General features: G+C 48.1%; 1 protein-coding gene across 3 annotated transcripts in view; it reads left to right on the top strand.

The window, feature by feature from the left end:
- RERE (arginine-glutamic acid dipeptide repeats) overlaps positions 1 to 16,456 on the top strand; it is a 132,754-nt gene that overhangs the window by 91,975 nt on the left and 24,323 nt on the right. For all 3 annotated transcript variants that reach the window (XM_021537774.2, XM_021537771.2, XM_077788094.1), the window contains one exon: positions 1,115 to 1,195. In XM_021537774.2, the coding sequence (XP_021393449.2) occupies positions 1,115 to 1,195 (81 nt within the window). The remainder of the gene's footprint in view (positions 1 to 1,114; positions 1,196 to 16,456) is intronic.

Below are 16,456 nucleotides of genomic sequence, written 5' to 3'. Positions count from 1 at the left end.
AAGATAATGAATGCTATTTACTTGTTGTCTATACCTGTACACAGTGTTTATAGGGAAGGAAAAGCTTGTTTGGGTTTTTTTGGGGTTTTTTTTTGCTTATTTCTTTTCTTTTTAGGCAATTACAAATTGTCATTTCCCTCCTTTCCCTGGAATAGTAGGGCCCACATACTCAACAAATTCTGTCTGCAAAAAAGATAATGAATGCTATTTACTTGTTTATACCTGTACACAGTGTTTATAGGAAAGGAAAAGGTTGTTTGGGTTGTTTTTTTTTTGCTTGTTTCTTTTCTTTTCAAGTAATTACAAATTGATTGTCACTTCCCTCCTTTCCCTGGAATAGTAGGGCCCACACACTCAACATCGCCTATCGGTTTTGCGGGCAGAAATTTGCTATTTGCTTGTTGTTCATAGCCGTGCACTCCGCGGAAAGGAGGACTAGGAAAGGAAAAAGGAAACACACTTTTCCTTTGGGTGCTGCTAGAGAAGGAAGGGGCACGCAGGGGAGGCGCTCCGCCCGGCCCGGCGCCCTGGGGATGTGCGGGGGCCGCGGGGTGCCGGGCGCGCCGGGCGGGGAGCGCTGCCGGGCCGGCTGCGGGCGCTGCCGAGGCGGCGGTGCCGGCCCGGGCGGAGGGGCCGGCGATCCAGGCCGCCTTTTGCGGCGCGCCCCGCGGAGCCGCCCGCCCAGCCGCGCCGCCATCACGCGCCGGGCGCCGCCGCCTCCGCCCGGCCCCGCCGCTGCTCGGGGCTCGGGCTCGGAGCTCGGGCTCGGGGCTCGGGGCTCGGCGCTCGGAGCTCGGGCTCGGCTCGCCCGGCCCCGCCGCGCACCGCGGGGGCTGCGAGCCTTAACCCCTGCGCCGCCCGCCCGGGAGCCGGCCCGGCGATCCGGCCCGGCGATCCGGCAGAGCGGCGGGCGCTGCGGCTCGGAGCGCAGCCGCGGATACGGGTGGGATTTTCGGGTGCCTTCCCGAGCCTTTCCCCGTTCGCAGCCGTGTAGGTGCGTTCGCTTCCCCGGCGCCGATTCACAGCCGCCCTTCGGGGGGTTTTTTTAATCCTTTTTTTTTTTTTTTTTTTTTTGCTGCTGCTGACACGCTGTTTTTGTTATCTTTTATCACAGAAACGGTTTATTAAGGGTTTGAGGCAGTACGGCAAGAACTTCTTCAGAATCCGAAAGGAGTTGCTTCCCAATAAGGAGACCGTAAGTACATTTGGACTTTATGTAATTCGCTTTTTCTCTCGCTGCTTCGCTGTTTGATCTTGCGAAACTCTTTCCTTTTTGCCCCGAATTCTCCTCAGATAAACGGAAGAGAAATCCAAAGCCAGCCGAGGCAGCTGCCAATTTTTAGTGCAGTTTTTAGGTCTTGGGCCATGAAAGATGTTACATAAAATAATCGTCATGGCTGGACGGAGCCACTGAGCCTGGGTGAAGTGTATTTATGGAGAGCGAATCTAATTTTAAATTCTGACATTACGATGGGATAATACATTTCGTGTCACCCGGTGGGGCTCGGGTAATTAAAGAAAACCTAAACCAAAGCAGCCCGAGGTCTGCCTGTGACCCCAACCCTGCCAGGCTCCGCTTAACTCTTCCCCTCCCCGGAGCTGGTGTTGGCAGATGGAGCCGACATCTCCCAACTTCTCGGGGTTGTGTAACCCTGGCATTCCCCCCAAAATCTGGCAGGGCTGGGGGACACGGGCAGGGCGCTGCTGCACGGGAGGGAGCTTGGGACGCCTTGGGGAGCCGCTCACTCTGCCCCAAAAGAACCTCGGTTTCTGTCCTGCAGGTGCCCCTTAGCTGCAGGGAGCCTTTGGGAAAGTGGTTTCGTTTTTATTCTGGGTTTAGAAGGGAGGTAGCTCCGTGAAAATGGAGCTGGACAATTTTCTAGCAGTGTGTTAGCAATGTGGAAAACACTGATTTAAAGCGTCACGGAGCGTTTAGGCTTTTGTACTTTTATAGGTGCGCAGTCTGGATGTGCACTGGGGAAGAGCGTTGCTGTAATAATATTTAAAAACCTCTCTGTTTCTGTGGGATGATTCCATTCTCCTCCCGGAGGTTCTTGTGAGACAGTGCCGTGATAGCACAAATCCTTGGGTGGTAAATAGTAACACTGTGTGAGCTAAAAAGGAAGGGGAGGATGAGACAATTACAAGTTCACTCATTCTGCTGTGAAAGGAAACTCAAATTACTGCTCAAGTGTTGGTGGACTCGAGGATCCTGTTGGACTTTGAGGCGTGGAGGCCTGGAAAGGTGACAGCTGGGAAGGAATGCTGGAATAGCATGGATCTTATCAGCATCTGACAAACCTAGCACATACCATGCCTTTCCTCTTTCCTCCAGAATATCTCCTGGAATGGGTTCAGAATAAATCAGTGTTTGCTTTTAGAAATGAATTCTGCTCACGGTAAAGTTGCTGAGGGGCAAAAGTCCTCTTCTGAGCTTGAATTACAGCAGCTCTGAAGTATATTGTGTCTTTATAAATTGAAATATATATTTTAAATATGAAATGTGGAGGGGTTTTTTGTGATGGAGAAAGACATTTTGCAGGGGGGAGGAAAAAGAAGCCCTGACAAATGGAGAGTTTTGGGGCAGGTGCCTGCCCCTGTTTGTGCTGCTTAACTTCTTACTTTGGAGCTTGGATATCAGCCTTGGGGTTTTTGTAAAAGTTTTGCAAGTGGTGATAAACCTCACAGAAGCTCTCATTTTTCAAGTGTTATATTTTTGTTTCATTAGGTCTAATTTTTTACTACAGAGGAGACTAAATATTAAGTCTGAGCTATGGGAAGTATCATGTTGATGGGTTTGGGCTCAGGGGTTTTTTTAGCCCCTCTGGTAACTGATCCACAAATAACCTTTGACCTACAATGGGTTGTTTATAATCTCCACTTCCTATTTTTGCCCACAGGCCTCACTTCTGCTTTCTTTAATTCCCAATCTTTTTCAGCCAAAATTTACAGCCATTCTGCTGTAGGAAGACATTGCAGCATAAAGGCTGCAGTAAATATTTGACTGTACAGTTTTGCTTCGGTTCCTTAAAGTGGAATAATGAGTAATGTAAATGACGAGGCTGTGGGATTCATTTGTCTGCATTTTTTCACCACCAGAATAATTTCAGATACTTTGCTTGCCATTTTTCTGTTGCAGTGTGAAGTAACCCTGTAGCAATTTCAGAAACACCAGAAAAAGGCTTTATTCTCATGTTCAGCCTCCATATTAACATCAGTGAAACTCTAAAAAGTTGCTATATAGATACTAAAGCAACTTCCAGGTACTTAAAGATGTGTCAGGGGCACTCTTGGAGTGACTTGCCCCAATGGCTCTTGGGCATCTGATTTATTATTAAGAGTTTTCCTTCCTGGTCACTGAAGGTTGTGGGGAGGGGACCCAGGGCGTTTTGCCTGTGCAATCCCCGCTAAAAATTAAATCTTATTTCCAAGATTTCTGTAAAACGTGTCCTTTCCTAGCCCCCTCACTGGGGGAAAGTTCTCCCTAATGTCAGCCTGAAGCTGGAACATGGAAACAGCGGGAGAAGAAGAATACAGCAGAAATAGGGAATTCTTGTAGAGACCAGGCCTATTTAATGTTAAATCAAGCTGAGGCTGCTGTGCAGGAAGTCAGGATCTGGAGGTGAACATGACATTGTATTTCTTGTCTGCTTTGGGAAGGTGTAAAGTGGTGAGAGATGAGAATCAGGCCATCCTGTCCTGAGCTTTCATAAGTGTGTTAAGGAATGTCCTATTTCAGTTGTGCCTTGGCATTTTTTCCCCCCTCCATAGTTAGTGTGCAATATCTTTTGAGAAAATCCTGTATTTATCAATGTGTGTTTTAACTAGTTTAGTGTAGTTTTTCAACAGTTTTAAAATAATTTCTTCTAAATGAGTAATCCTCAAGAAAAAAGCTTTATGAAAGAGAATGTTTATTCCATATCAAGGGTGTGTTTGTTTGGGTCTTCACTCTGCTGGTTTATTTTGCATTTCCAGTTTATTTCCATGTTTATGTCCAGGAGGGGTTCCCAGTGGACGTGGGAATAAAATGGATCAAGGAAGGTGCTGCTTTAATGTAGGATCAGTGTTAACCTGGAGGAAAAGTGCCTCCATGCACCTGAGCCATGAGGATTTTAAATGGAACTTCTGAAACTTCCTTGGGTTTCCACTGGCCTGTCTGAAATGCACCTCCTCCTCGATTTCCATGCACCTTTCTTCCTTTTATCTTCCCCTCGGTGGTTTCCCCTTCTCTGCAGCTGATGAACTGCTCTGCTCTCCTTTGGTTCTTGCTTAGCAGCACTTCTGATTGCTCTTCATGGGAAGAAGTAAATTTTGGAGGCTTTTCAGTGGCATGAACCGTTTTCAATAATTGCTTTCATTTAAATTCCCATGTTGGGAGAATGAAAGGTGCACAGCTGGCAACAGTTTTCTTAACTATCTGGTTTGGCTTTAAATGTGGTTTTATTCCCCTGCCATCCACCCATTTTGGGATAATTTGCTAAAACTTCGTGATAATACAGGATTTTCCGAGTATTTAACATTCTGCTCTGAATTCTTTTGATGATTACACTGAGCTACTTGAAATTGAGAGTTTTAGAAGCACCAGCATTGCGATAGGCCCCAGATAAAGGTACTTAAATGCCTCCAAGGTTGGGGATTGCCTTTCTGTGTTCATGGAAGCAGCTTAACTCTGTGTTGGCTTGGTGCAGGAGGTGAAGAGCAACAGGGAACGGACTCGTGCAGGGCAGTGACTCCATCCGAGCAGGAGCAGGAGGGTGCCAAGCCCTGGTGTCACCTTGCTGGCACCAGAGCTGGCTGCTGCTCCTCAGCCTGTCCTTGTGCTGCTCTCTCAGAAAGGCTCTGGCGGCCCAGGCTGCCCCTGCAGTTTGTCTGAAGTGTTCAAGGCTGTTCCCAGCAGGAGCAGAGCTGTTTCCCTCTCTCCCTGGGGCTCCTGCAGCCTGCCCTGGGGCAGGGGCTGTCTGAGCAGTGCCCCAGGAGCGAGGATATGTCTGACTGTCCCTTCCCAGGCTCAGGAGTGATGTCCTGTCACCCTGTCACCCTGCCACGGCCTCTGCTGCAGCTGCGCTGAGATTTTGGAAGCACTTTGGCCCCCAGCCCCTCTCCCCTCCTCCGCAGGCCTGCAGGAAGCCCAGGAGGAGGACAGAGGATCTTTGTGCAGGCACGCAGACTCGGGGCTAATTCTGGGTTGCATTTCCCTGCTGAGCACATAGGTATCTGTGGTGTGTGTGATTTTTGGTTTGGCTGCTGAGCAAGAGATGACGGAGTGCAATCGAAGGATCTTGCCTCTGGGTGGATGCTCCTTTATTTAGCTCTAAAGCACAGTGTAAACAGGAGTTATGAATATTGGCTGTTTCCTGACACTGAAATACCTGCAGTGTGCTGTATTTATGCACGTAAGAACTAAATATGCATCATTTCTTTAGGAAAAATGGTCTCTCTTCTGATAGTAAAATCTTCCTCTTCAAATTAAATGCTGCTGGGACTTACCTCAGAGACTAAATAAGCTGTGCTCTGTTAATGTTAGGAGGCAAAACGAGTGCAGTGTGAGCTTTCAGCATAAACTTCTGTTTAATTTTAGATTGGGGTTTAGATAAACAATTTTATTCTTGCCTCATTAATGCTTAATCTCGTGTTACATAATACCCAATATTGGCTTCCTGAGTAGCACTTAAATATAGTGCAAATGTGTAGTAGCTGAAAGGTCAGTGCAGTTACCATATGTGCGGGCTGGCAAGGTGTCTGTCCCCTCCGAGGACAGACGGAGCCCTCCCCACGTCACTCCTGATGGCAGCCAGCAGCCCCAGGAATATTTGTGCAGGGCTCTCCTGAGCATCCGAAAGGTAGAGCTTCTCCCTCGACACGATTGTTCAAATAGCAGAGTGCCTTTGATCAAAGGAGGGGGATAATTAGATGAATATCTCTTGCTCTGTTGGTATAAAGTGATTACTTAGCCCTGCATTGGCTTTTTAATATTTGCATTTAGTGGTGAGCCGTGTTTGTAGCAGGAGCTGCGTTGTGGCTGTGGCGTGGGCTTTATCCCTGCTCTGCTCTCCCCAAGGAAATCTGCTTTATTTGAGGCCATATTCCCCTAATGATGGAATATTAATACAGTGAAGTCAAGGCACATTATTTCCTGCCTTGTCTTTGCTGCGGGAGCGCTCGGAGAGGGACGAGCTGTGGAAGCCTTTGCTGTTTGAAAGCTGAACCTTTTTCTTTAATAACTTGTTCTAGGCTGGATGCAGTCAGAGCTGAAATTTTCCATTAGAGTTTGAAGCGACTGCCAACATAAACAGCCACTGCTTCTTTTCATTTCATCCTGCTCGCTGCTGCTGCTTCCAGAGCGTGGCCACTGCAGGCACAGGGCTTTGCTCTTGTTCACACCGGGGCCTTGGGCTTCACCTTCCCTGGATGATTCCAAATGATGGGCTGAGACTTTTTCTGTAGTCACAGCAAATATCCTACTGGGCTTCAGTCCAGTTAGCAAGAGGGGCAGAGGCAGCAGTTGCTTTTCCTGTGTAAGTGAAACCACTGAGCCATTTGCATAACAAACTCTGCTGGAGGGAACCTGCTGCCTTTTATTTTATTTTTTTTCCTGTTTTAGTGAGCTGTCTCAGCTGAGGGAGGAGGAGCACTGAATTAGTGTTTGACTCCAGGTGAGGCAGGGTGCTGAGGCAGCTCCAGCCAGGCCCTCGGTGCTGCTCACCAGGAGCAGGGTGAGGAAAGCCAAGGAATGTAATGCCATGCTGAGCTCAGATGGAGATATTCCTGAATTTAAGTGCCTCTGAGCTGAAGGCTGTTTGCAGAGGGATGTTCAGTGTGTGTGTTCGCTGTGATCTGGTTTGTTTTCAAAAGTTTAACTGTTAAACCTATTGCAAATGTCATAGCTTTATTGGATAATAAACCAGGAGGTTTGGAAAGGCCCTTAAAGAGACCTAAAGGTTTAACTCAAACACACCGTGGTGTCTTTCTTCATCTCTGAAGGGATTGCAGGTGTTCAGGTGAGCACAGCTCCTGGCAGGCTTGGGCCAAAGCTCCACGGCTCATACACTACACGTGTGTTCCTTTAGTCCAGCTCCCTGAGTGTGTCCTGTGAATGTACCCTGTGAATTCCCAGCTCCTGGAGGTGTTCATACACCTGTGTTCCTTCATTTCAGTTCCCTGGGTGTATCCTGTGAATTCCCAGCTCCTGGAGGTGCTCATACACCTGTGTTCCTTCATTTCAGTTCCTTAGTGTGTCCTGTGAATGTACCCTGTGAATTCCCAGCTCCTGGAGGTGCTCATACACCTGTGTTCCTTCATTTCAGTTCCTGAGTGTGTCCTGTGAATATACCCTGTGAATTCCCAGCTCCTGGAGGTGCTCATACACCTGTGTTCCTTCATTTCAGTTCCTGAGTGTGTCCTGTGAATTCACAGCTCCTGGAGGTGCATCTTGCCTGGCTCTCGACAGCCCTTTCACCTGTGCCACGTGTGTGCTCATTGATTAATGATTGATTAATGACTGGCTCCAGCTTCCAAAGACCAAAATACCCTTTCCCAAACCTGCCTGTCTCAATTCCAGCTCAAGCACACAAACCCAAAGAAAGAACATACCTAAAATGTGCTTTGTTTTTATTGTTCTTGTTTTAAATCCCTTAAGCGTTCTCTTAAGAGAATAAGAGGATTAATTTTCAATTGTATCACTTTACTTTTGTATGCCAAAGGTAATTTACAGCGTCATCAGCTCAAAAAATGAGCTGCTTATTTGACTTTCTTCCTAAGAAGCCCTCATAGATGGAGAGCATAAAAACAGAAGGTGTGTTCACTGTGCCAGCTGGACTCTAGAATTGACTTTAGCATGGGCAATAAATCAGCTCTGCACTCCAGTGGCTTTTTTTTATTATTTTACATTACAAGATTGGATCTCATTGTTTATTTTTCTCTGAAGGTTTAGAGGTAGGTAGGAGTAAAATATTGTTGCAAGTAAAAGAGGGCCATTAGGCAATTGCATTGAGTTCTGTCAGGGAGCCAGAAAGGACAATTTCTGCTTTGTAGGAAAAGTCTGTAGTCAAAGATACAAGCCAAGATTATTTGGGTAATTGATACAATATTGTCTGAGCCTTCCTCAGCAACTGAGAGAACACAATGCTGCTCCTCAGAGTTCTGTTCCACTCCTTTTTCCTTACTTTCTGTTTATAATTCACCATCCTAAGGAATTTTGGTTTATTTATTTTCCTATTGTGAATTCTCTTTTGCATCTGTGCTGAAGGGTATGTGTGACTCTGGTTAAAATGCTTTTGTTCATCAACAGCTGTATATTTATTCTGTATTTTCTTACCCTGTGAGGAAAACCAGCAGCTTTTCTTCTTCCCTGGCAGTTGTCAGATTGTATCAAATACTCAGACATCAACCCTGAGGTCCTGTGAATTGCAGGTACATAAAATAGGTGTCTGGTAAAGGATTTGTGCTGTTTATTTTCATGGTTGAGTGTCCCAGCCTGGCAGGACTTTCCATGGCTGCCGTGCATCAAACCCTTGGTGGTGTTTGTTCCCCATCCAGTCAGTGACTGAAGATGTGCTTTAAATTTGAAAATGGCTTTCAGAAAGGCAAAAATAAACCAGGCATGTGAGCAGCAGTGCTGATTGTGGGGCATCCTGTCCCAGAACAGTGCTAATGTTTTAAAATCCGGGTGACTCCTGGAAGAAGTGCATCTGTATAATCCTGCCTGGGGACTGACTTTTGAAATGCCTTAGGAGAGGAACACTCTGCAGGTAATCCTCTGTGCTGCTCCCTGTGTGTATTTACAGTGTGTGAGACAGAGATTACAGTTTCAAGAGCTACTGCAGCAGTTTGCTTTGAATTTTGGAGCTCAAGGAGTAAATAAATACCAGCAGCTTGGACGTGTTGTGAGCCGTGTTCCAGGGGCAGAGTTTGGTTCCTTAAGCACACAGGGAATTGTGTGGGGTTCAGAGCAGCCAGCTGGGGCAAAGGATTGTGCACCAGGGAAAAAAACTCTGTTGGCAGAGAATAAAGTGTACTCGGAGTGAGCCTGGCCACAGAGCATGGAATGAACTTTATTCTTCCACAGGAGATCCGTGGGTCAGGCATCACCTCCCACCCCCGACGGCCCCCACGGACAGCACCCACTGCCTTCCCCTGGCTCCAGACCAGCCCCCAGGCACATCAGTCACTCCTAAATATCCTGTAATGTGCTGCTGGAACTGGGAGAAACGACAATAACAACTCCAGGAGACAGATGCACTCATTTTGTCAGTTTTGTTTCCAGCCAGCTGTAAAAAAGAAGCAGCGCTTGATTACCGGGGTTTTTTTGCTGCTTGTTTTTTTTTCATGCCAAGGAAGACTCCCAGGAATTACAGAGATGGTGGAATAAAGTGAGAATGGGGAGCTAGAGTAGAGGCTGTGCCATAGGGGAGGTGAAGCAGTTTGTGATAGAACTGGCTCTGTAAGCAGAAGAAACATTTAACGTCACTCGTTGAAATCTGCTGCATTTGCTTCTGCTTTGTTTTTCCTTTCCATTCTGTATCTGAAGTGAGAGCACTTAGGGTGTGATAGAATTCAGGTTGTCAGGACAAAAAGATGCTGGTGATTACTTCTAGGTGAGGGTGATGTCGTTTTGGGTGAACTCCTGTTTTCTCCCAGCACAGGGAAGGGAGGATTCCTGTTGTGCAGGGTGCCAGGAGGGCTGTAAGTGTCAGCCAGGGCCCTGCACACCTGCACCATGGTGGATTTATGGATATATGACATGTGGAGGGCTTCCTTTCCCTGCCAAAAGGTGCATTATTGTCTCCTGTATGTGGAAAAGCTGTGAAATGCTCTGGCCTTGGGTTTCCTACTCCTGCTGGGAGGAATGAGGATCTTGCAAGGCTGGGATTGCCCTGTGTGGTGTTTGTGCCTTTTCCCTGGAGTCAGGGCTGCATCCTGCAGGATAGAAATCCAGCCTTCCTTCCCTTCCTGCTTCTGGCTGGGTAATGGGGTGCAGGTGATGCCACAGCACCCCCTGAGTGATCAAAGCAGATTCCACAGAAAGCCTCCTGCTTCTGGCATCTCTTTTTTTAAATCCCAGAAGTGACAGGCGTGTTTCCTTCTGATTCAGCTCTTCCAAGGTTAAGTTTGTGCATTGCCCTTTTCTTTGCAAACTTTGTGAGCTGGGGAGGTGTAAGTGAAGGAGCTCTCAGAGTAATTGCTGCATTTGAGAACTTGGAGCCTTAAGAAACAGAGTGTTACAGGAATGATGACAAAATGCCAGCTGTTGGTCCTGGTGGTTGGGAAATCTTCCTGACTCTGGTCACCTGGGATGGGGAGCACTGGCAGGGAAGTGTTTGTTTTACACTACCAAACTCCTGTGCAGCAAGGAGAGATCTGGCATGAAGAAGGTGCTGGAAGTGCTTTTGTTGCCATGCTGGGCTGGTTTGCTCTTGGGTGGAACAGTTGAGCTGATCCTCCCCCTCCCCCAGACACTCTGGGGCTCCCTTTTCCCTTGCAGTGCCCCTGACACAAGCAGAGTGATTTTGTAGGATGCCTCCAGACCCTTCAAAGAGAGGGGAGTGCATTCCAGGTTATAAACCAGCTCTGCTGCTGCAATCTGAGAAGTCCTCCCTGGTGTTTAACCCAGAGCCTGCTTTGTGCCCCTTGTGTAAAGCACCAGGACATCCCACAGGAACTCCTGATTTATTTTGCTAACTCTGCCCTTCTCTGTGGTTCACAAACCTCTAATGGGCTGTGAAGCTCCAAGATTTCTGAGTTGAACAGTAGAAGTTTTAAGAACCTCCTCTACTACATGAAAGACTTAACACTTTCCACATGCTGGCTTTTTGGATCATGAAAAGCTGATATCCTACAAATAGAGTTTGTAAAGCTGAGACATCCTGGGCCAGGGCTGATTAATGCAGTTGTGAAATTGGGGGGAAGGAAAAAAACTGTAATGAAAACTCTGGGCTTTGGGCCAGCAAGGAAGATCTGATACAGTGAACGTGTTTCTGTTGCCCTTTGTTACTGTTGAGTTTGATTAGCTTTGTTTCTGGTAAGTTTAATTACAGCTCTTTTTTATTTTTATGGCTAAGGAGGGGATCTTTGCCAAAGCCCAAGTCCTTCATTACCTCAGTTGCAATGAGAGGGAACTGGAGGAATAAATCATGCCACCTCCCCAACAAACAAGCCAAAGTAAAACCAAAAGAAACCCCACTAAGCTATAAACCCAACCCTTTTCCCTCTCCTTGCCCTGTTCCTGCAGTCTGCTACTTTCCATCTGTTATTTTCCCTTTCTGAAGTTGCTTTTAGGGCTGAGGGGGAATTTACTTTGTGCAGCAAGTTGTTGTTTTGCCTGGGCAGGACTCTTCACATGTGGCTGTTGTGCTTCCCTGGAGCTGGTCTGGCTCCTCTGCAGTTCTCTGTCACACAGGCAGCATTTCCTGCATGCATTCCTTCATTGCACTGCAGGAATACAGCTGGAAATTGGCTCAGAAACTGGGAGAACAGAATGGACAGAAACAGGTGAGAGTTGGTTTGGGCCCTGGTTTGCTCTGCAAAATGTTGCCTGTTGAGATATGATGAAAAATATGTGCCATGAACCTTGCAGAGTCTGGGCTCTAAAGGAGCAAATGGAAAAACTCATTTCTGCTGATCCCCACTGCTGAAGGAGCTCCAGGCTGTGGAGCAGCTCTGGGTTGTGTAACTGGACCTTCACCTTGCTGTGGAGAAGTGACAGGGACAAAGGCCTCCCTCCCTCAGTGCTGTGCTAAAGTTGTATTGATTTAACAATTCCACCTCATGTTCTTACTCTGTGCCATTTGATGGGAGAGATTCTTTTGTTCTTGTTGCCTGGCTTTAGAAAAACATTGCTTTTAGAGCTTCTGAAAAGAAACTGTCTGCTCACTGCGGGCATAAAACTGCCCTTCCTATCTGCCACCTATTTATTCTGTATTAAGGTTCATAACGGTTTTGTTTCAGACAAATCTGTGCGTCTTAAACTTGTAGGGTTTTATAAATTGTGCAAGTGATTTTCAGCTAAAGGATGAAGAGGAGGGAAGTCCTGATGGATTTGAGTAACCAGAGAGTTGTAACCCAGCACTACCCAGGAGATATTTGGAGATGCTGCACTTGTTTATTTAATAGCAGTGTGGCTGCTGTAGAGAAACAAGGACATTGTGAGGTTGTGGTTGGGAGTGACCCCACCTGCCCCTCTCTTCTGGCTGTTTTTCCACAGAGCACATTAACAGAGCTGCTGAAAGAAATCCACGGGGCTGCTCCGTGTGTCAGTGAAAATCCCCCGTGACTCCCACCTGATCCAGTCACTCCTTCATAGCCCTCCTCCCGTGTTTACAGTCCTGAGTCACAGCTCTGCCCTGCTGGCATTTACAGATTGCAACTGCACGAGTTTTCATTGCTGCAGCAATTAAGGAACACTGTAACAGATGCTGTGAATCACCTCGGAATTGCTGGGGTTAGGTCTTTGTGTCTGCGCCAAGGCAGCGTTAAAGTTTCACATTTCTTGGAGCTGCTGAAGTTCTGCTCTGACCTTTTCAAGGGAACTTACATAGCACAGGTATGGGAAACGTTTAAAAGTGAGTTTGGCATTATGTTTGACTGCTTTAGTTGTCATCTCTGAGCTGAAATTGTGGATGGGATCCTGCAGGCTGAACAGCATTTCTGGTGCACTGCTCAGTCTGGGTTTGCCATTTCATAAAGGTCACGTCAGAATGAGGGGAAAACCCCAAAACAAATCAGCAACAACACAAAGCCCCAACCCAGACTAGCAGGGACCTAATATTTTAGAAATTCCGATTTTTCAGGTATTTCTGCTTCAGTCTCTCTCCAGCAATGCATCCCCTCTGCTTCAGCAGTGAGGGGAGCCCGTGGTCACTGTGTGACTGAATTCCCAAATACTCTCTGCCCAGTGTCCAGCTGGAGTTATAAAGTTGCTGTGTTGGCAGCAGCACGGCTCCTGAGGAGGGGCAGTTTCTGGAGTGGGGATAATTCTGCAGTTGGCTCTCTGCAGGTGGAGCAGGGAAGCAGCTCCTGGAAATCAGGGGATGGACACCGATGGATCTGCTTTGCCTGGCCCTTGATGAGCCCTGCAGGGTGTGACAGTAGGACAGGGCTGGGGACACCTGGGCCAGGCAGCTTGCTGAGGTCATTCCCCCACCTTCCCAAGGTCACCTTGATGTGGAGGAGAGAGTGGGGATTTCCACTTAGAGCAGGGTTTGGAAAGGGCAGCAGGGAGGGAGGAGTGGAGTCAGGGAGTGCTGCCATGCTCTGCTGCCTCTGTGCTGTTTGGCCCTGTCTCCATCACAATTAATGCTGACGAGCTGCTGGGCTCCTGGCAGCTCTGCTCCCCAGGATCTCCTGGCACGGGATTCCTGCCCTGGGAGATGCAGGGAAATCAGCTGCAGGTCCCTGCACATCTGACCTGAGCCGAGGTGCAGCCGGTGCTGCATTCCTGGGGTGGGTTCAGAGCCCTTGTGCAGGGGGAGCTGAGCTCACCTGAGCCCATGGGTGCAGGTTTCCCTAAGCCTGCTGAGGAAGCAAAGCACAGCAAACCCTGCCAGTGGGCACAGCCAGGGCTTTGCTGCTGTGTTTGACAACTGGAGTGCTTTCAGTTGTAGCACGTGTGTGATGGATTAGGGAAACAGGAGCACAAACCTGTCCTGCTGCTTTGGGGCTCTCCTGGGGGAAGCCTGCTGGGCAGGGCTGGAGCTCAGCTAGGAGTGGGGTTTGGAGTATAAAATACACCAAAATAGAGCCACTGCAAGAGTTCAGCTGTTTTAATTTGGTTATGTGTGATACTCATTTACAGACCTTTTTCCACTTCTAATGTGGTTTTGAAAACTTGCATTTTTGTGGGTGCTGTGGGAACTTCTGCCTGTTTGAGCTCTGGTTATTGGGTGTTTCCCTGCTCAAGGTAACTGCTGTGACTGTAAGGAAATTATTTGTATTAGTTGCAGGTTTGTTGGGTTTTTTTGTTTGGTTTTTATTTGCAAGTGATGTTTCTTTGCGTCTGCTTCCTCATCTCCTGCTCTTTTTTTAATGTTCTAGTGTTTGTCTAACTTCAAGTGTAGCTCCAACATACCAATTTCACTGGAGTGTGAGGGTTTGCAGTGCTGCCCTCCTCAGTTCTATCAGGATTTACACAAATGTCACGGGAGTTGCTGCCTGCTTTTCTCTCCAGTGTTGTACATGGATAGGTGGGAGTGAGTTATTCTGCTCCCCCAGGCTCCTGTTTTCTCCCTGGGGTGCTGCTCAGCTCTGCTGTCGGTGATGCTCCAGAGCTGGAGGTGCAGAATTCCTCCTCCCTGCAAAGTCCCATTCCCAGCAGCCTGGGCTGGGAAAGGCCCAGAATTCTCAGGTACTGTGTGCGGGGATTTCACATGCTAGAAAATAAACACTCCAAGAATCCTCACATGCCTGAGCTGCCTGTCAGCTGTTTGTGGAGCCTCTTGAGCGTGTTTGTCTATGAAAGATCCGTGGGACATTTTAAAGAGGTGGCAGTGCTGCTGTGAGAAATAACACTGGAAAAATTCCACTCAGATTCCAGGGGTTTAGTGCATCTTTTTCAGTGTTTTCCCTTTTAGTTTTCTCATAGGTACCATTTGCATGAAAACATGGGTCTGAATTTGCAGCTTTTGTTTCATTCCCACCCAAAGGTGCTGCTTTTTGTCCCGTTTGCTGGGGAGCAGTTGCTGACAGCAGTGCACAGGCCCAGGGAATCCTGGTTATCCTCACATCCTGTGGGAACGGGCTGAATTCCAGACTGATTTCACACGTGAGGCCTGAGCAACAGAAATAAGGAGAGAAATTGGTGTTTACCTTACAAACAACACCTGCAAGGATGGACCAAAACCAGATTCTGTGTCTTAGCAGTGTTACTGTGATGAGTTTAACGAGGGGGAAAGCAGGAGGGTTGGAATTACTTATGGAATGATACATGAGATTCACAACTTCCCCTGTGCTTACATGTGGGCAGATCTAGCATAGCAGAGTGGGTTTTTTAAGGAGAAAATAGCTTTTGTGGTGTGTCTTTCACATGGCACGGGGTTTCCTTTGCCGAGCTGTGCAATGTCTCAAATCCCTGTTCTTGCAGGATCTGTGCCTTGGTTGTGGCAGCTGCTTGGTGGTTGGATGTGTTTGTAATTAAACAGGAACTGGCATCTCCAGTCTGTGTTTTTTGCTAAGGCTGTGAAATTCGGGGGTTGTGGAGGGTAGAAGCAGCTGAGGAGAAGCTTTGGAAGGACCAGGATGGGTGGGGACAGGCAGGAGAGGGGAGCTGGGGGTTCCCAGGAAGGTTTGTCCCACGCTGTCACTGAGCCCTTGAGGCTGTTCCTGCAGGATGGAGGTGGTGGGGCAGCACGGGCAAAGCCCTGCAGAAGGTACAGATGTTCCTGTCTGCAGGAAATGCTCCCTGTGCCCTGCCTGTGGCTGTGGGCTCAGCTTGGCCACGGGCCCAAGCACCGAGTCAGGCACTGCTCGTTTCACAAATGGAAATCGCCTCAGCCAGAAGGGAAAATCAGAATGTGTCCCCCCAAAATCCACTTCCATCACTCCAGTTTCCATACATACACATGGCAGCCAAATCAGCGCCCTGAATGTCCATGTCAGGCTTTTTTCCAGCACTCCCTTGTGCCTCTGGGTCTCTGCATCTTTCTGAAGAATTTATTTAGGGTGTGATATTTTGCTGTAGTCAGTGAAATCCAGAATGAAATGAAACTTTCTAATAGATGGACACTGTTGTGCTTTGTCTAGAACCACAGGATGGTTGGTTTGTTTGCAGGGGAAGTAAACCTGTTTCAGAAAAAGAAAGTTCAAAGAGAAGAATGCAGTGGGGAATTTTGGCTATCAGGGATGAAGCAGAGCAGAATGTTTCTGTGTGCAGTTTTGTTTGCAGACAGTGCACGGGCTAGAGATTAGTATTCCAACACTTAGAGAAAGTCTGTGGCTGCAGCTTATCAGTTAATAACAGTTTGTCCTTCCAAGAGCCACACAAGTGGAAACGTCAGCCAGCTCCCAGAGGAGGAGGCCAGCAGGCATTGATGGAACAGGAATTGGGTGGAAGTTCCCTGTTCTGCTTTGTGACACCTCGGTGCTGGGCTGAACCCGAGCTCTGGTTGCACTGACCCCTCCTGCCACGCTGGGCAGTGGGACAGGGCATCAGTGCTGTCACCTCTGCCCGTGGAGCCCCCAGAGCCACTGTCCCTGTCCCCAGGGCTGCTGGCACAGCCTGGCACAGCCTGGCACAGGGGGATTCCTGAATTCCCCCGCAGGGTTCGTGTGAGGAAGGGGCTGGAGAGGAGGGCGAGGGCTCTGGCCTGAGCTGCAGCTCCGTTTGCAGGACCTCAGAGCCCTAAGCCATGCCCCAGATTCCTGCTGCCCTTTTCCTTTACCCCTGGTTGTGGGGATCAAATTCACCTTCTGAGGGAGCAGCTCGGATTAATGTTTGCTGGAGACACCAGGGCGGAACAGAGCTGGA

This window comes from Lonchura striata, chromosome 24, assembly GCF_046129695.1.
Source record: "Lonchura striata isolate bLonStr1 chromosome 24, bLonStr1.mat, whole genome shotgun sequence".
NCBI lineage: Eukaryota > Metazoa > Chordata > Aves > Passeriformes > Estrildidae > Lonchura > Lonchura striata.
This window is presented reverse-complemented; position numbering and strand designations above follow the sequence as displayed.